This window comes from Triturus cristatus, chromosome 3_2 (assembly GCF_964204655.1).
Source record: "Triturus cristatus chromosome 3_2, aTriCri1.1, whole genome shotgun sequence".
NCBI classification, from domain to species: domain Eukaryota; kingdom Metazoa; phylum Chordata; class Amphibia; order Caudata; family Salamandridae; genus Triturus; species Triturus cristatus.
Window position 1 is genome coordinate 653,078,509 of NC_140584.1, and position 20,637 is coordinate 653,099,145.

General features: G+C 49.5%; 1 protein-coding gene across 1 annotated transcript in view; it reads right to left on the reverse strand.

Annotated features, from left to right (window-relative positions):
* UNC80 (unc-80 subunit of NALCN channel complex) overlaps nucleotides 1–20,637 on the reverse strand; it is a 3,271,126-nt gene that overhangs the window by 876,593 nt on the left and 2,373,896 nt on the right. Inside the window, exon 49 of the mRNA XM_085648598.1 lies at nucleotides 5–97. Coding sequence (XP_085504724.1) covers nucleotides 5–97 — 93 coding nt within the window. The remainder of the gene's footprint in view (nucleotides 1–4; nucleotides 98–20,637) is intronic.

Here is a 20,637-nt window from a genome sequence, read left to right on the forward strand (position 1 = left end):
TTACCTTGTGTTCACACCAGCTGACATGGTATGGTTGGATGTTGTGGCTCCTTTATGCCCCTGGTCAGATCTGCTCATCTGAGGAGCAGTCATAGGCCTGAAACACAAAAATCAGAAAAGGCTAATTAAATCCTGCGTCTTATTACTGTCTGATAACAGTAAATAAGCTTTATTCCGACACCAGTAGCAACATAGGAGTAGTTTGGGAATTACAGAAAATCTTGATATGGATTACCTTTTGGATCCCAAACAATCATGCATGAGTCAGCATCAATCACACCAGAACAGTCATCATTATAACTCTCCATACCACCTGTAATTATAGAAGAACAAGTTACTTACCTTCGGTAACAATGTATCTGTAAGAGACATATATTAGTTATAGATTCCTTACCTTAGAATTACCCCAGGCGTCAGACTGGATCCGGAGAATTTTGTCTTCAGCAATACCCCTGCGCGTCGGTAGGTGGCTTCAGTCGAATCTGCATCCATCATCGGCGTCGTGGTCGCCGGGATGACGTCGCTGTGCATACTTAAAAGAAACCCCTGCGCGCTGACATCAGTTCTGACACGACTCTCCACGCCAGAAGCGTAGAGCCATGAAAGAAACTGACCACTGGTGTGCTATAACTAGGGTCCTTTAAGGGAGTCCCTATTCCTAAAAGTCAGTTTGCAGCGTGGAGAGGATGAGTGGGGAGGTAAGGAATATATAACTAATATATGTCTCTTACAGATACATCGTTACCGAAAGTAAGTATCTTGTTCATCTGAAAGAGACTATTAGTTCTAGATTCCTTACCTTAGAATAGATAACCGAGCAATACCATCCATGGAGGAGGGTCTGCAAACCAAGTTCACACCAGAAAATCCTGGAGAACAGAAGAGGCAAAGTAGCGTCCCTCCGGACTTGACTATCAGCCCCACTGGAGGTTCCTTTTTAGCCAAAGTGTAACAAATCTTCATACAAAGGACTACCCATCGAGTGATGGTACGCTTTTGCACAGCCTGACCTTTTTTGACATTCACATAGCCAACAAAGAGTTGATCGTCTGGGGGGGGGGGGTGGAGGTGCAGCTCCTGATCAGTTGAGGTTCTTCCTGAAGGAGTGCAGAGTGGTGGAGCATCTGATGTTGACTGTGAGCTCGTTCCAGGTATTTGCTGCGACGCAGGAGAAGGCTCATCCACCTGCTCTGGTTCTGTGGATGCGTGGGGTTTCTGCCAGGGCGAGGTCAGCGGAGGTTCCTTTTGGATACGTGGAAGGAAACTCTTTCGTTGAGGTATTTGGGTCTGATGTTGTGGAGGAATTTGTAGGCATGGGTGAGTAGATGGAAGATAACTCTATTTTCGATGGGGATCCAGTGGAGGTCTCGTAGGTGCTGAGTCATGTGTTCTTGTCGTGGGGTTCCGAGGACGAGTTTGGCTGCGGTGTTCTGGATGGTTTGGAGCTTGTGTAGCAGGGTTTTGTTGATACCGGCGTAGAGGGCGTTACCGTAGTCCAGTCTGCTGGTTATGAGTGCATGGATGACGGTCTTTCTGTATTCGGGGGGATTCACTTGAAGACCTTGCGGAGGATGCGAAGGGTGTTGAAGCAGGTGGAGGTGAACGCATTGATCTGGCGGGTCAAGGTGAGGGAGGAGTCTGGAATGATGCAGAGGTTTCCGGGCATGGTCCATCGGGGTGGGTGGGTTTCCGAGGGCAGGGGGCCAACAGGAGTTGTCCCATGCAGTGTTGGAGGGTCCAAGGACGAGGACATCTGTCTTCTCCGAGTTCAGCATTAGGCAGCTGTCACTTGTCCAGGATGCAACGTCTTTCATTCCTTCTTGGAAGTGGAGTCTGGTGTCTTCAGGGTTCTTCGTGAGAGAGAGGATGAGCAGGGTGTCGTCAGCGTAGGATACTATGCTGAGCCCATGCTATCTAATGATGGCGGCGAAGGGAGCCATGTAAATGTTGAAAAGCATAGGGCTGAGTGAGGATCCCTGGGGCACTCCGCAGTTGATCTCTGTAGGTTCGGATAGGAAGGGAGGGAGTCGGATCCTTTGCGTTCTGTCAGCGAGAAAGGAGTGGATCCAGTCGAGGGTGGTTCCCCATATACCGGCATCGTGGAGTCTGTCTGCAAGGGTACGGTGTGAGACGGTGTTGAAGGCTGCAGAGAGGTCTAGTAGGATGAGGGCCACAGTGTGGCCCTGGTCGAGTAGCATGTGGATGTCATCGGTGGCGGCGAGGAGGGCGGTCTCGGAGCTGTGGTTGCTGCGGAATCCAGATTGGGATGGGTCGAGGATGGTGTTCTCTTCAATGAAGGTGGTCAGCTGGGCGTTGATGAATCTTTCGGTGACTTTAGCTGCGAAGGGAAGGAGGGAGATGGGCCTGTAGTATTTCAGGTCCGTCGGGTTGGCCGAGGGTTTCTTGAGGAGGGGCTTGACCTCTGCCCACCTCCAGTCACCGCGGAAGGTGCCGGATTCGAGGGAGGCCTTGATGGTCCGACTTAGTTCGGGTGCTATGGCGGCGACGTCTCTGTGGTAGATGTGCAGTGGGCATGGGTCAGTGGGGGCTGGTGTGGTTGCTCCTCGACCAGTCTCGAGACCTTCCCCTCGATCGAGACCGGGAGCAAGGCAGGGACGACTGCCGGGCCTCCAAAAGCTTTTGGGACCACTCCCTCAAAGACTTCGGATTAATGGCCCGATAGTCGGAGCACGACTTCAGGTCATGGTCACGTTCCAGGCACAAGAGGCACACGAGGTCCGGATCCATCACGGACATCAGCTTGTGACATGAGTCACAAGGCTGGAATCCGGTTTGACGATGTGACATCTCTCGCGCACTAGGAGTCGAAGACTTTAAAAAAGACGTCGACAAAAGTCAAAAAAAGCTTAGCCAAAAAATGACTAAGGGGCAAGCTCACTCCGGATCTGCGCTAGGCTGGAGCGAAAAAAGAAAGAACTGACGTTAGCGCGCAGGGGCAGCATCTAAGTAGGCACTGCGACATCATCCCGGCGACCAGGACAACAGATGCGGAGTTAACTGACGCCACCTACCGATGTGCAGGGGTATTGCTGCAGAAAAATTCTCTAGATCCAGTCTGACGCCTCTTTCAGATATACCCTTTCTTCTACCCCATCTGACTCCCCCACATTTATAGACTCCTCCTCATCCATGCTTATTCCTCCACCTATTCTATCACTACTACTGTGTGTAACAATTTCACTGCCATCTCAAGCCACAGTTGCCTCTGTTGAGATCGATATATACGATAGGAATGTATACCCTGATGTGTGCACGCATAGCAGCGGCAGTACCAATAAATGCAATATTCATGTATGCTGTGATCTATGTATGCAAAAATGATGTTAACACCAGTAAATGCAATACCGATGTATGCTGTAACCTATGCACAAACAGTTATGTCAATACCAGCAAATCCGATGTCAATGCGCACCATAACTCATGGATGCATAATGCCATCAATCTCAGTGAATGCAATGTTGATGTACGATGTACCAACGGTATGAATAATAATGAGAATAGTGTTAAATATGACATCAATGACCGCCATGTTACACGTGCACAAGCTCACAAACTCGTATTATTGTTGTCGGATTCATCCAATATGACCTCCACATCAACTTTAAGTCAAACATATGTGGTTATACAGGTCCTGAGACCCAAACCCTAGCCTACCGATTGCCAGGTCACAGGTGGGGTTACACTTAGCCCAAAGACAAACACTTACTCAGGGAAAACTCTGATTGATCCCACAGATAGGTAGTCACACCACAAACAGGAGCAAGGAGATTGGCCCTAATAAACCACATTTGGCCAAAGGCGCACGTTCCCAAAATACCACAGAACAATCAGCCAATCAGAACATGACATATCACCTCACAGAGTGATCACACGCTTAACACACCGGACATCTGGACACGCACACACTGGCCCACACTAGCTCTCCCCTAGGTCGAGAGCCATCTGTGTCTCTCTTATCAAATGGTTGTACTTGTTGTTTACGACTATGCTGCTTTTCAAAGAATGTTGAAGTGTTTTATTGTACCCACAAAATGTATACATGTGAAGCCAAATATTCTGTACTCCGATACTGTCTTTAGACGCGCCTTTGTCGATACTCTCCCGGTCGTGGCGTTAAATAAAATCAACTTGTTCCTGTTTTGTCAAATGACTCCTGTTTTTTCATTTATTTAAGGTGAATTCATACTCAAGCAAAGTTTTGGCGAGCCAGACAGGAGAGATTGGTTCATGTAGCTCGACTGCTTTCGAAGGAAGAACCTTGGACTGAAAGGATTCACATCTGCACAGCGACATTGGTGAGCAGATGCCGTAATTGATTAAAAGTTCTGCTGAATACACAGATCAGAGGTCCATCCAGAGACAGCCGTCACAGGGTAAGAGACTACATCTGATCCTTAGTCCCAGTATATGGTGCGTAGCAAACTAGGACAAGCATGTATATCACTTCTGCTTTTCTGTTAATCCGCATGCTAGAGAAGGTGAAGGTAACAACAGTTTTTTTTGCATGAACTGTTGACACAATCGGTACACAACCGGTACACCCCGGCCCTTGGTTTGTTATACAAGGTCACTTATTTATTACGCTTGAGCCGTTGAACAATACACAACCGTATCCCCCTTGGTGTGTTATAGAGGGTCACCACCTCAATCTTATTTTTTAATTGAAAGGAGCTATTTTAAGAACTGTCAGTTTCTCAACAATGACGGTCCGGCGAAAGAGGTGAAGTGTGGACTTTTTTGCTTGGACCGCTGGGCATCAGGCAGTCGGTACGCACACACCCCGGGTGTGGCACAGGGTATAATTCAGAGTTAGGGAAAAATTCGGACCATGGTGAATCAGATATAGCTTGTGCGCACACAGAGGGCCGAAAGCAGTCAGCAGTCCTTTTTCTCTCAGCACAAATCATTGCTATTTTTGACCACTCGGCAGACAATTGAGCTCCCTTAGCTCAATGTGTTACACAGACCATTCCTTTTCTCCGACTGTAGGCGCTAGGAGGCAACAAAGATTTTTGGACAAAGTAACCATTTTTTTCTGTCAAATCTTTTCTCCACTAGTCTCTTTTAGATTTATTTCATTTTTTGGATTATCATGGTGTTGAAATTTTGCAAATTGTGCTTAATGTTAAAATATTTTGTCATGTTAGTACGTTTATGCATTTCAAGTAATAACAAATTTTTTCCATTAATCAGATTTTTATATTTGCTATTTCACTGCTAAATGTCAACTAGTATTGTTCTGAACTAACCATTACAATTTGTTACAGGTTTTCATTATTTCATTGCAGTTGTCATTGTCATATTGTTAAATGTCTTTTGATTCATCAGTTCTTTTTGAGCTCATAACCAGTATATTGTTTCTGGTACAACCCGTGTACACAGTTTTCCCCACAAATAAGAGTAGAATTTGTAATAATTTTAAATCTTGAGACAATCAAAAGTTTAAAAGTTCCTTAAAACAAGTTCCCTAATCCATCAAGGAGACTCCACTCAACCATATGCAAGCTAGGTTCCCCACACAGGCCCGGAAATTAGGAAAACATTGCCACTAGTGTCATCCCACCACTGCGCCTTCCGACCTGGTCACCCCCACGCTCCTGTGCCTGTGCCTGCTCCCGCAGCCCCAGCCACCCGATGGTCGCCGAGCCCACACCAGCCTCCCGCAGCCCCAGCCACCCGAGGGCCGCCAAGCCCGCTCCAGCTTTCCCGCCGCCCCAGCCCGTGGCCCCGCCCCCCCGCCAGCCGATTGGCTCACGCTCCCGCCTCCCCGCAGACCCTCCCGACCGGCTCCCTTCTTAAGGGGAGCCTGACCAGAACCAGGGAGTGACCACTGCGCCTTCCGGCCTGGTCAACCCCACGCTCCTGTGCCTGTGCCTGCTCCCGTAGGCCCAGCCACCCGATGGCCGCCGAGCCCACACCAGCCTCCCGCAGCCCCAGCCACCCGAGGGCCGCCAAGCCCGCTCCAGCTTTCCCGCCGCCCCAGCCCGTGGCCCCGCCCCCCCGCCAGCCGATTGGCTCGCGCTCCCGCCTCCCCGAAGACCCTCCCGACCGGCTCCCTTCTTATGACGTCCCCAGAGCGACCACGCAGCGGACGCGCTCAGCGGGAGCACCGATTGAGCGCCGAAGGTGCGCCAAAGGTAAGCCCGTCTACGCCCGTCCGCGCCTGGACCGCGCCCAGCGCCAGGACACCTGGCCCCCGCAGACCCCAGCCCACCCGCCGGACGTACGACGCCGCCACCCTCAACGCACTCAACGCCGGCCGAAGCCCAGGATGCAACCGAGCCACCCCGAGACGCACCCACGGACCCTTCTGCTGCAACTCCTGCAAGTTCACCTGCATCCGGACCTGCACTACTCCAGCACCAACCAAGACCAAGACGAGCAACAGCAGCAGCCACCTGAAATGCATCCTGCTCAACACCCGCTCCGTCCACAGACACGCCGTCGAGCTCTGGAACCTGCTCGACACCACAGCCCCAGACGTCGCCTTCCTCACGGAAACCTGGATGAACGCCTCCTCAACGCCCGACATTGCCATCGCCATCCCAGATGGCTACAAGATCATCCGAAGGGACCGCATCAACCACACCAGAGGAGGCATCGCCATCATCCACAGGAACACCATCCGCATCACGACCAACACCGACGACACCCTCGCACCCGCCGAGCACCTGCACTTCCAGGTCCACATCAACCCCAAGACCACCCTCAGAGGCACCCTCATCTACAGACCCCCGGGACCACGCACACGATTCAGCGAAGACATCGCCGACTTCATCAGCCCGCACGCCCTCCCCTCCGCTGACTACATCCTCCTCGGGGACCTCAACTTCCACCTGGAGAACAACAACGACCGCAACACCACCACCCTGCTGGACAACCTCGCCAACCTCGGACTCAAGCAGCTGGTCACCACCCCCGCCCACTACGCCGGACACACACTCGACCCCGTCTTCTCATCCAGCAAGGACATCGCCTTCAGCCACGCCACCGGACTCCACTGGACGGACCACAGCTGCGTCCAATTCAGCTTCAGAAGGACCACGATCCACCACCACCAGCAACAGGTTGCACGCAGAAGCTGGAACAAGATCACAGCCAACCAGCTCGCGACCGCCCTGAGCAAGAACCCACCCACCAGCGCAACGAACCCCAGCCAAGCGGCCACCAACCTCACGAAGTGGATCAGCGACTGCGCAGACGACCTCGCCCCTCTGAAGACCCCGACTAGCAGACCCGGTAGCAAGAAAGCCCCATGGTTCACCGACGAACTCAAGAGCTCCAAGAAGAACTGCTGAGCCCTCGAGAGAACCTGGCACAGAGACCCAACACCGGACAACATGACTGCCCTCAAGCTCGCCACCCGAAAACACCACCAACTCATCCACGCCACCAAGAAAACCGCATTCAAGGAACGACTGGACAACAACCGCATTCAAGGAACTCTTCAACATCGTCAAAGAGCTCTCCAACCCCAACGCCGGTAACAACGACATCACCCCTTCACAAGACCTCTGCAACTCCCTCGCCTCCTACTTCCACAACAAGATCGCGGACATACACAACAGCTTCAGCACTCAACCGACGCACGCCACGACCGAACCACCGCCCCCCACCACCACCCTCCGCGCCTGGACCCCGATCAGCACCGAAGACACCGTCCGCACGATGAACTCCATCCACTCCGGATCTCCTACCGACCCCTGCCCTCACCACGTCTTCAACAAGGCCGACGCTGTCATCGCACCCCACCTGCGGGACATCATCAACACCTCCTTCGACACCGCTACCTTCCCGGAGAGCTGGAAGCACGCCGAACTCAGCGCTCTACTATAGAAGCCATCAGCCGACCCCACCGACCTCAAGAACTACCGCCCCATCTCGCTGCTCCCGTTTCCTGCAAAAGTCATCGAGAAGACCGTCAACAAGCAGCTGGCCGCCTTCCTCGAGACGAACGGATCCCTCGACCTCTCGCAGTCTGGCTTCCGGGCCAACCACAGCACCGAGACCGCCCTGATCGCAGCCACCGATGACATCCGAGCTCTGCTTGACAACGGAGAAACAGCGGCCCTCATCCTCCTAGACCTCTCCGCGGCCTTCGACACTGTCTGCCACCGTACACTAGTGCAGCGACTCAGCAACGTCGGAATCCAGGAGAAGGCACTGGAGTGGATCATCTCCTTCCTCGCCGGAAGGACACAGAGAGTCCGCCTCCCCCCGTTCAGATCTGAAGCCACCGAAGTCATCTGCGGCGTTCCTCAAGGCTCCTCGCTCAGTCCAACCCTCTTCAACGTGTACATGAGCCTCCTCGCAGACATCGCACGCCAGCACAACCTCAACATCATCTCCTATGCCGACGACACCCAGCTGATTCTCTCCCTCACCAACGACCCCGCCACCGCCAGAGCCAACCTCCACGAAGGGATGAAAGAGGTAGCCGAATGGATGAAGAACAGCCGCCTGAAACTGAACTCGGACAAGACGGAAGTCCTCATCCTGGGATCCTCACCCTCCGCCTGGGACGACTCCTGGTGGACCCCCGCCCTAGGCAGCGCACCCAAACCAACAGACCACGCACGCAACCTGGGATTCATCCTGGACTCCACCCTCTCCATGACCAGACAAGTCAACGCCGTCTCCTCGTCGTGCTTCAACATCCTGCGCATGCTACGAAAGATCTTCCGGTGGATCCCCACCGAGACCAGGAAGACGGTCACCCAGGCCCTCGTCACCAGCCGTCTTGACTACGGCAACTCCCTCTACGCCGGAACCACCGCCAAACTCCAGAAAAGACTTCAGCGGATCCAGAACGCCTCAGCACGACTCATCCTGGACATCCCCCGTCGCAGCCACATCTCCGGACACCTGAGAGACCTGCACTGGCTCCCGGTCACCAAGAGAATCACCTTCCGTCTCCTCACCCACGCACACAAAGCCCTACACAACCAAGGCCCAGGATACCTCAACAGCCGCCTCAACTTCTACGCTCCCAAACGCCAGCTTTGATCGACCGGCCACGCCCTCGCCACCGTCCCCCGCATCCGAAGAGCCACCACAGGGGGACGGTCCTTCTCCTTCCTCGCCGCCAGGACGTGGAACTCCCTCCCGACCCACCTCTGCCTGACCCAGGACCACCTCGCCTTCAGGAAGCAACTCAAGACCTGGCTGTTCGAGCAGTAGTGGACCCCCCTCCCCTTGAGACCCTCTGGGTGAGTAGTGCGCTATATAAATGCTTTGATTGATTGATTGATTGATCCCAATACCAAAGTATATGAATTCCCATGGCCTTGGGGGGAACATTCGATATCAACATTAACAAGCATACAAAGACACACTTACAGACCAGGTCAGAAGTGGTCTAAACGAGAAGCCCTACTTGAACTATGGGACAACGGAAAGGTGACCCCAACTTGCAACCCACACAACCCCATAGCTAGTGACATCTGGGAAATAGGCTTTAGCTCCTCTGGGCAGTGCAAAGTGGGACCCGCCAACCCGAGGAGAAACAAGGGGACACATGCAAGAGATAATCCAGGAACTCAAAACCTCGCTTACCCCGTTGTCAGCCAGGGCTACCCTGAGGAGTGACCCGTAGTCACGATGTTTGTACACGAAACACCATATCACTCTCTAGTGGACACAGGTGCAGCATGGTCATGCCTGCGGGAAGAAGCAGGCCCCATATCAAAGACTACTGCCAAAATACAGGCGTTCTCGGGCTCGATGGCCGAGGTCAACCTCACACAGCCTCTCGAGTTGGGAATAGGAGGAACACATGGAACGGGAAAAACTGCTGTATTATCCTTCCTACCCTATCAATATGTCAGAATAGGACCTATTGTCTAAGCTAAGAATGTCCATCCAGTTCATCGAGAATGAGACTATAGCCTGCTCTTCCCCGGGAAACTCTCCCCAGTGCACAAGCCAGCAGATGGCTCCCACATTACACAGACCCCAGCCAGGGAGATCCCAGTCTGTCAAGCCCCCTTCAGGGGGACAGTTCTGGGTTATACAAGAAGCTTCTTAGAGATACATGGGTTAGCTCTGCAGTGGGCAGGCCGTGCACACCATCTCATGGTGGGAGCGGCCAACAGGCTAGCGTGCAAAGCGCACTAGGATCAAGAGATGCAGAACTATGCACAAACATGCCCACTGAGTCCCCCGATGCTAGGTGTGGAGTCGGCCCAAGGCACATAGGGACAATGGCAGTAGCAACCAGACCACGCACACTCCTGGGGTTTCCCAGTTCGGCCTCTGGCACCACCCCAACACTTCTCAGAGTAGGCAAGTAGCACAGACAAGGTGACCCCGTGCAGAGTGACGTGCCCCCTGCATTGGAAGTCCTCTACCTGCTATCTGATGTGGTATTCTGGCAAACAACCCCTGGAAGTAGTCCGGTACACCCGACCAGCAAGGCGACACCCCAAGGAGGTATCCTCACCTGCCACATGGAAAAAGCTCCAGGGCCCAAAGCAGGCAGGCTACAAACTCCATTCCTCAAGCAGTGGTCCCCTTGGGGTGACCATGTAGCAGGTGAGATCGCCCTAGAAAAGACTACAGTGACCACAAACTTGTAAATGGCATCTGGCTGGAAGAGGACTCAGCCACGGAACCCCAGATGGGCCGGGAGCCCCAAGGTCCCAGAGAATGCCACTATCCTACTGGAAAAACCACAGGACCGACTATTGCCACCTAAAAGCATACCACAAACAAAAAGACATAATCCCAGGACAGCCCGCACAGAGTGCCCATCCACAAAATCAAGCACAGAGCCACAAACTTGCACCATCCAATCAACACCAGGGAAATCAGGCAACCAATGCCCCACCACAGGAGGGACCGGATGGCTGGCCAAGTGCATGGCAATATTCACCTCAGACAGGGAGCCCAGTCCAGCAAGGGCCAGACCACAATGTGGCAAAGAGTGGTAACTGTTTGGGAAGGTAACGCCTTTACACAATTACAAAATACGAACACACAGTAGCACCCAACAGGATGTAGTCCCCTCACAACATTGTGCAGATACATTTCGTTACCTACATGCATAACAGTTGTGTAGGTCACTAAATGTTAGGTCGATCAGGAAGCCACACCAGACTTCGTCATCCAGGTGCACATAATGGTCTAGGCCTCTGTAGGAGGCTGGCTCATTATATTGTGTCCACCTATGGTGAGGCACTGCACTGAGGCAACACTTGGTGATAGTGTTTATAGTTTATAGTGGTGATAAAAAATGCTCTCAAAGGGTAGCCGTGAAGAGCAGATACGTTTTTTTCAGGAGGGTGCAAAGCAGGTGCATTTACCATATAGACAGTCAGTAAGCTTACACATAAGAAAGAACCACACCAGGTGAGTATAAAAGTATTTTGTAGTTATTAACGCACACTAGACACTAAATTGGTAAATCTTCTATCCAGAAATCTTCAGAAATAGGTAAGTAGCATAGGAAAATACATGTGCCACTTTGGGGGGGCGAACCATATAATAAAATAGTGGAATGTGAATTGGTCACCAAAATGGGACTAATACCCAAGGGGGTAAACTACCATTACTCCGCGGCCATTACTTTGCAGTACCTTTTATACGCATCTTTTAGCTATTACGTTCCATTACTTAGCATGCTTTTACTGTGCATGCTTCTACTTCGCAAATGCCGTTACTACGCAAAGTTGTAACAAATCATATTCGTCATAATGACAGCAGAGAGGATCGTCAGCATTTAGCGATGACAGCGGGGAGGATCCTTTACTACGAAACTACCATAACTTATTGTATGTTATTTGTTTGAGTTATATTTGTCACAATGACAGCGGAAATGATCGTGAGCCTTACACACAGAAGGCGGGTATTGTTGGCTCACGAGTATAAAATTCAATAAAAAAGTATTCATTTAAAAAAAAAAGAAAATACCATTACTACGCATTTCAGAAAAATAAAAAGTATCTCAGAAACATTAAATTAAATGCAAAGTAACTGATGTTAGCAAGGGTGCAGAGACGCACACTACTCACCGGGTATTCTTCAGGCTGCTATGCGCATACTGGAGAGTTTAAAAGAATGGACATCCGCCTCAAATATGGTGTACAGGGGCACAACTCTGTGGCGAAACAACGGGGTCACAATGACAGCGAAAAGGATAGTCAGCATTAGGCACAGCAGGCAGGTATCAGCGTATTGATACACTTTATAATGAATTGAAAACATAGATTTGTCCTTTTTCTATTTTTAGGATAATAAAGTACTTAGACACAAGTATGTAACAACGTCAATTGGTGGTTCAACGCGCAAAGGAGGAGGAGAATAAAAGTCTGCCGTACAGGTAAGATCTTTAAAAAGATTTAAATAGTTATTAAACGAGGTACTTCTAAATAGAAGGTCAGTGGAGGGAGTATAGTTAGTTTAATGACACTTCAAAAAGAGAAAATAAAAAAGAGGAAAGGTAGCAAGATGAAGAACGGAGTCGTGAATTTATAACGAAATACGAGAAATAAGGAGAAATATTTTGCACGTGTAAGAGGATATAAGAAAGAGACACCCTTAATAAATGATATTGCGAGTTCGGGAGAATGCTAAAATTGTTTTTTTAGAGTGAAATTCTACAAATTAGTGAAGCGGAAGAAGGAAAGAGGTAGTTTTAAAAAACCTTGGAAGATATGAGTAAAGGTAAGATTTATTAACATACATGGCCGTGCCAGGGGATAGGTTACAATTTCAATAAAATTGTAGTTACACTGAGCAAAAAATGGGTTGAAGTTGCATGCGTTAGATTTAAATGCGAACTAAAAGCATTTTCAATACAATACAATGAAGTTGCGAAGTGAAGCATTCGCACTAAAAAGATGCGTAGTATCGGTATTTGCGAAGTAAAAACTTCGTACAAAAAGTATGCAAAGTATTTGTTTGCGTAGTAACGACCCATATTCCCCAAAGGGTGGAGGACCCCAGGGGAAGCACGGAACCAACCAAGGTGAGTAGCCATGGTCCCCAAGGGGGCCGGGTGCAAAGTGGTTACATCGGGTCAAATGTCCTTAGGATAACACAGGGTTGCGGTTGGATATTTACTGTTCAATGACCCAAAGGACCCCGAAGGAACCACTTGTATCAAGGAAGGTTGGAGAGCCACCCCACCTGTGGATACTCAGGAAACCAGGATACCTACACAGGGAACCCGGGTGCATGGGGTGAAGTGGTGTCGGAACCGCTTGTTGAAGCCAATGGAGGGCCGTAGAGGATCAGCATCTACAGAGTCTCAAGGACCAGGTTGGTGGAACCAGAACATGGAATCCAGATAAGAAGAACCTGAAAGCAGTGGGGACAGAGTCCAAACCACCCGGAGGTGACTAGCAGGCACAAGAGCAAAATACCAGCCCTTGTCAGAGGTTGTTGCTGTAGCACTGTGAGGTTGAAACAGGAGCTGTGGAGACTAGATGACAATGCTGGAGCACAGAAGTCGTCCACGAGCATGCCAACGCCGGTTGACGACTGCAGGAGGGTCAGTGGCTGCAAACAATGGTTTGGGGAGAAGATGCTTTGTTGCAGACCTGCAAGGTCTGTGGGCTAAGCCAGCAAGGGTAAGTCAGAGCCGGCCTTTAACATGCAGGAGAGCCAGCCGGAATCCATAGAGCCCCCTCGAGGACCCTCTGGCACCAGGCACAGGGAGTTGCAGGGAAGCCTCAGAAGCACAAAGGCCCACAATGCAGAGGATGCAGGCAGGTTGTCATTCTTGGAAATGTGCAATGCTGGAGGCTGGGGCTACTTGGTGCTTGGAGATCTTCCATGTAGACAGACGCGGTGCACAGGGAGGCAGTTCGTGTTGCCGGAGAGGGATTACAGTCTCCCAAGTTGCAGGGAATTCTTGTCAGGCCTCTGGAGAAACAAGAAACCACTAACTGTGTTGCAGAGCCGGGCAACAGGATCAGCAAACTGGTCGTCAATGTTGAGGTGCCTGCAGATGCAGGGAAGTGACTCCTTCGCCCCAAGGGAGATTCCTTTTTGCTTAAATGCAGGCAGGGTCCTTGGGAACTCGAAGAATGCACAGCCATGGAGTTGCAGAACTTGAAGAAGCACAGGGACGAAGAAGCAGCAGTAATCTTCCCACCGGAAGCAGTCTTGTCTTTAATCCTGGCTCGAAGAACAGCAGAGTTCCAGTGTTCACCAGCAGAAGACTCTTTAAACAGTCTTTAGGCGGCTGGCAGTCGGATCTTGAAGTTATTGTCGGGACAAGTCTAAGGATCCACGATCAAGGAAGCCCTTAATTAACCCTAAAAAGGGGAAGGACATCTTCTGTGGTGCCACCCCTATCAGAGGGGGTCAGAAACAGTACTCAGCTGGCCTAGCTAGTAAGATGCTTCCAGGGGCCAAGATTCAATATGGCAGTATCAAGAGGCGACCTGGAGGAGCTCTGGCACCTCCCGTCCTTTGTGTAGTTTCACACCAAAACTAGTTTTTGCAATTAGGGCACCAAATGTTCCCTTCAATGCAGTCTGGTGGTGCTCTGAAGCACCCCCACCCGACCTAATTCTACAGCAGAGGTGGTCACACCTCTTCTTTGCAGAAAATCCTTAGTTCAGCTTCCCCTGCCTGAGTTAAGCTCATCAGAAAGGGGACAGAACACTGTCTAGGGTCGGCAGCAGCATGGTCTGGCAGGCAGACCCTGTAATGCTACACAGGTAGGTATTGGGGGTCCTCTAAGGAGCCCTCCAGTACATGGCATCATGAAACTATCACTGGAATCTGTGTAGTTGCAGGATTCCAACATGTTTGATACCAAACATGACCAGGTTCAGGGCAGCCATTATGTAGTTGGGCATCTCGACTAGTTAGTGTCCACTATATACCTTAAAATGGCTGTCCCATTTTCACAAGGCCCAGAGAATGGAGTCTGGGATTTGAAGGGGCACCTCTGCTCATGCAGGGGTACTGTATGAGGCTTGCTTAGCATATGGTGCACATTTAAAGGAGTGATGGACCTTGCCCTAATCCAGGCAACCATTATGGTGATTTTAGTGGTCTTTGAAACCTTAGCCTCTCAAAGTGGTAGCTGTGGAGAGCAGCTTTCAGGCTTATCTTGAACAATTGTAAAGAACAAGTTACTTACCTTCGGTAACTCATTATCTGGTAGAGACTTTTTTAGCTCCCATGTACCCCACAAAGAGTTGGTTGTCTACCCGGAACTCTTTTGTGTGGTCAAGATAGAACAACAACGCTCTTTTTGGGTCCAGATGATGGGGATGCTCCTCTTCCTTAGAGGGATGCGGGGGAGTAAAAAGGTGGGCAGGTTGATTGGTGGTCCTAATGGAATGGGGCCACCACCTTTGGCAAGGATAAAGCCCGGGTGTGAAGCACAACTTTATCTCCAAAGATCATCATATAGGGAGGCTTGGATGACAATGCCTGCAACTCACACACACTCCGGGCCGATATTATTGCCACCTGAAAGTGGTGATGGTAAGGAGCCAGAGGGGACAGTTATGCAAAGGCTCGAAATAGATAGATAATTTTATTACACAATTAATTAAAATCGTTGCAATCGAATTAGGTTAAAAGCAATGTAAGATGCATAATTTCCAATGTTAAAATGGACAGTAACTGTATGACATCCTGTTAATCTAAAAAAAAAAAAGATAAAAAAAATATATATGTATTTAAACATCATGCTGTCAGCTGTAGAAACATCAAGGTTAAAACAATTAGCACAGCATTCAGCGTTATGATTCTATAGTATTGTCATTGTCCAGCGTGGCTTTTACAGCCATCAGAAATTTCATGAAACATCCTTATGTTCAGGTTTAAATCTGTTTTATTGTCGCATTTGCATAACTAGTAAACAGTGCAAATCGTGAGAGCGAGCCCCTCTGTTTCACATTGTGATAAAGCAACTTTTAGACCCTTCTAAGAAAAGTAAAAGAGAAGGAAAGTAAAAGAAACACCCCCGTCCCACCCAATGTTCCCTCCCCCCAACCAATCCCTGTACCACTTGCTATGTAATGTACGGTGTCGGGGTTATTGTGGAATTGTCTTGGATGCGCACCGTGTTCTAAGTTGCATCTAGGTCAGTGGGACGTAGTAATCACAGATAGCGGGGGCAGGCCAGCTCTCTGAATTCCTTAGTTAATAAAGCTATGAAGGGACACCAAATGGTTCTAAATGTTTCGCCCCGTGAAGCAAGTGTAAGGGTGAGTTTTTCCATCCCCAGTATGTCCCACAGACATCAGAGCCATGCCGTGTGGGTCGGGGCAGTGGGTGCTCCCCAGAGTGCTAGTATTGTCTGATTGGCGGCTCCCAGCGCTATACTAATCTGGAGCCCTCTGCGGGATGTGAGGATCCTCAGTCCATGCCCCCCCCTCCCCTGCGACCCCTGGCCCTGAACTCGCCTCTGACCTCCATGCTGATCAACCCTCCCCCTCCCCATAACCCACATACGGACCCTGCCCCTAAGCTCAAGGAAATAAACCAAGAACAGTTAAATATCAAAACTATCATTCAAAATCTCATTAATTCCACGGAGCTGCTGGCCCTTGAGCTCTCATTCAACAAGAGATCCGGTATATGATCCAACGCAACATAATCTTCCACCTCCTCCCACTATGTTACTGGTGTGACCCTGGGCCGAAACTGCCAACCCAGTCCTGAAAGTCCACTCCCTACCCGAATCCACCTTCCAGACCCTCAAGAGCTAAAAATCAGTGATCAGAAACAGACATTCTCTCCCTCCTCTGTGCCTACATTGCCCCTCTTATGCACATACCATTCCCTCCTAGAACTTCGCTAACCTCTCCTTTAAATGACTGTGGCTCAGCCTATCCCAAGCAAGGGAACTCTTGAGGCCATCCAAAGCATCACTTATAACCCTCATAGAGCACCCAGACTCAACGCCAATGGCTTAAACATTAATAACCTCATGCAGATCCCGACTATGCAGCCCCTGATCACTGACCACAAATAACACCTGAAATGCATGTTACTCAACTGTAGAACAGAGGTGAAACATGCTACGGACCTCGCAGATCTCATCCTAGCCCAAGAACTTGACCTACTTGTCCTGACCGAAACTTGGCTCACTGACTCCTCAGGCCCCATCCTTGACATTCTAGTCCCTCCCACCCACAACATTATTAGACTTGCTTGAGCTAAGAAAACTGGAGGGGGCATAGCTTGTATCTACCACAACTCTCTTTCAGCAAAACAGTCCCCTGCAGCTATTCTCTCATCCTGTGAATACCTATGCGTAGGCATCACAATCACACATAGACCCCTATGCACCCTGCACATCTTCTACCATCCACCAGGAGACAACCTACCCCTCATTAAACAAACTATGGAGACCATCTCCTCCAACCTGGGACGACACTGTACCCAGATCTTCATTGGTGACTTCAACCTCCATCGGAATGACCCGCACGATCCAGCGGTTAACACTCTTAAAAACTTCCTAACTGACCTCTCCCTGACTCAATTTTGAGAAAGTCCCATGCACAGCCTAGGCTAGACCCTTGACCTAATCATCTCCAACCCCAACTCCTTTCAGCTCAAATCTATTCTCCCCTGTGACTGGTCAGACCATCACTTTATCAACTTCCATATCCTTAAAAGACGGAACTCTAATAGATCACAACCTATAAAACAAAAACATCGGAAAAGATCGCTCCATAATACAAACGTCAATGAGCTCATATCTCACTGCAATATCTCCCTACCGCCGCCTACTAACATGACTGATGTGCACGACCTCACTGAGCACTATAATAACGCCATGATGTCTGCCCTGAATGCAACTGCCCCCCTCCAACTAAAAAGAATTCCCATCAAACCATGGTTCAATGACAGCCTAAATGTGGACAGACGTAGTCTGAGATTAGCTGAACGAGCCTGGAGATCCTCTCCATCCACGGCTCTTCGAAAAACGCTAAGACTGAAAAGAAGTAGATACAACAAACTCATCAGAATGGCAAAAGAAACCTTCTTCAAAGCCAAACTGGACAAAGCGAAAAATCGCCAGAAACAGCTTTTTGAACTGATTAAGTCACAATCCAATGCCACCTCTATCCAATCTCCACAGTCTCCTGCCCTCAACCTAACTGTGATGCTGTTATTTATTTATTTATTTATTTAGAAATTTATAAAGCGCTCAGCTACCCCCAACGGGGGTGTCCCGGCGCTGACAGCAAGAGAATGTGACGGTCAGGGAGGAAGAACTGAGGAAAGTGGAGCTAGAGGCGAGAGAAAAACCAGGTCTTCAGTTGTCTTCGAAACAGAGGCTCAGAAGTCGCAAATCTGAGTTCCATCGGTAATTGATTCCATAATCTGGAGGTAGCTACAGCAAAAGCCCTGCCTCCCATGCGTGCCAGACGGAATCGTGGGCAGAACATTAGGTGAAGATGATTAGATCTCAGATTACGGGGAGCCTGAGTTAATCCGAGTCTCTGCCTTAAATATGCAGGACCTCGACCATTAAGCGCTCTAAAAGCAAGAACTAGGGCTTTAAACTGAATGCGATAGTTCACTGGTAACCAGTGCAGTTTGGCCAAATAGGGTGAAATCGAGTGGCGATATGGGATGTTACAGATCAGCCTGGCAGCGGAGTTCTGTACTATCTGCAAACGATTAATGAGGAACGCTGGCGCCCCAATTTAAAGACTGTTTGCATAGTCTAAATGAGATGTTATTAAGGCATGGACCACTGTTCTGCGGGACTCCAGAGGTAGGTAAGGGATGATTTTTTTTATCATACGGAGTTTTACAAAGCAGGAGGAGGAGACTTTATTAATTTGGGTTTTACAGGAAAGTTGTGTATCAAATTGAAAACCCAAATTTCTAGCAGTCTGAACTGGCTCCGGGGGAGGATTAAGTTCAGCTGGCCACCAGATGTTGGCAGGGATGGCCGATTTTTGATTGAAGAAAAGAACCTCCGTTTTGTCAGCGTTCAATTTCAAGTTGTTGGCAGACATCCAGGAGGCGATGTTAACCAAGCAGTGGCGAAAATTGACTAGGGAGCTTTCAGAGTGATCTTTGAATGAGAAAACAAGCTGAGTATCATCAGCATAGAAGATCACTCTGACGCCCCAAGATTCGACTACCTTCGCCAGTGGCCTGAGATACACATTAAATAGGAGGGGGCTCAGGGCGGAGCCCTGGGGAACCCCCCAAATCAATGGTTTCTCAGTGGACACAAAAGAGCCCAGGGTGACCTGTTGGAATCTGCCCGTCAGAAACGATTTCACCCAGGCCAGCGGCGTTCCACCAATGCCCACTTCCAGAAGACGATTTAATAAGATGTTGTGAGAGATGGTGTCGAATGCTGCGGATAGGTCGAGGAGGACCAGCATGGCCTCCTCTCCTCTATCCACACATTCGCGAATAGATTCAGTTGCTTCAAGCAGGGCTGACTCAGTACTAAAGTTTGGCCTGAATCCTGACTGGGTGTCATGTAACAGATGATTAGATTCCAAATAATCAGACAATTGTTCCTGTACCGCCTTCTCTAATACTTTTGCTGGTTTAGGGAGAAGTGAGATGGGCCGGTAGTTACTGAAACATGATGGGTCGACACCCGGCTTTTTCAAGATGGGTAGCAACAAAGCGTGTTTCCACAGAGAAGGAAAAAAGCCTGATTGCAACGATGCGTTCCATATTTTTAACAGTGGTTTGATCAGTAGCGGTGCTAATTCGTTCAGAGTCTGAGCCGGAGCCGGATCAAGGGGAGAGCCAGACTTACATTTTAGAAGCAGGGACATAGCGTGATCTTCAGACAGCGGATTAAACGAAGTAAATGTTGTTGCGCAGGTGATGTCATTTTCTGGGACAGTAACTGTAGGAGTCTGTTGGATGGCTGCCGTGATGTTCGCAATTTTCTCAAAAAAGAAATCCGACAGGCCATCGCTAAGTAGTTGGCTGGGGGCTACAGAACATGTCATGGCAGATGGATTAGCGAATTCCTTGACAATATTAAAGAGCGTCTTGGTGGAATTTTCAGCTTTTTTAATTTTGTCCATAAAGTACTGTTTCATAGCAGTGCGTTTGAGTTTGTGAAACTCTTTAAGTGCTGATCTATAGATGGCTTTGGACTCATGGTCGTAAGAGCGGCGCCAAATACGTTCCAGTTTTTTGCATTTGCTTCTGTTATCCCGTAACAATGTTGAAAACCAAGGGGCTGAGGGCTTCGAGCGTAGAGAGGAGAAGTTCTGCAAAGGAGCAATTTGTTCAATGGCAGCGGCAAGGTCGTTATTAAAAGTGGCTACGGCTATATTGAGGTCATCAACTAGAATGTCGGAACTGTTCCTAAACCGTTGTTCCAGCGCCATATAGGTAACTTTATGCCACTTTCTGCCCTGGTCTCTGATAGTCAAATTCGGCTTGGATGGGAGATAAATGGAAATTTCAAACGGAATCAGGTAATGGTCAGACCATGTAAGGGGTAATGGTGACAGAACCTTAAGGTCAGACCAGCTAGAGAAAATTAAGTCAAGGGTGTGTCCTGCTGTGTGAGTGGGGCCTATGACATTTTGAGTTAAATTCAGACCTTGCATGGAATCAAGGAGATTTTTGGCACGGATGCAATCCTGAACATCAATATGGTGGTTGAAATCTCCTAGTACCGTGAAATGAGGATGTTTAAGG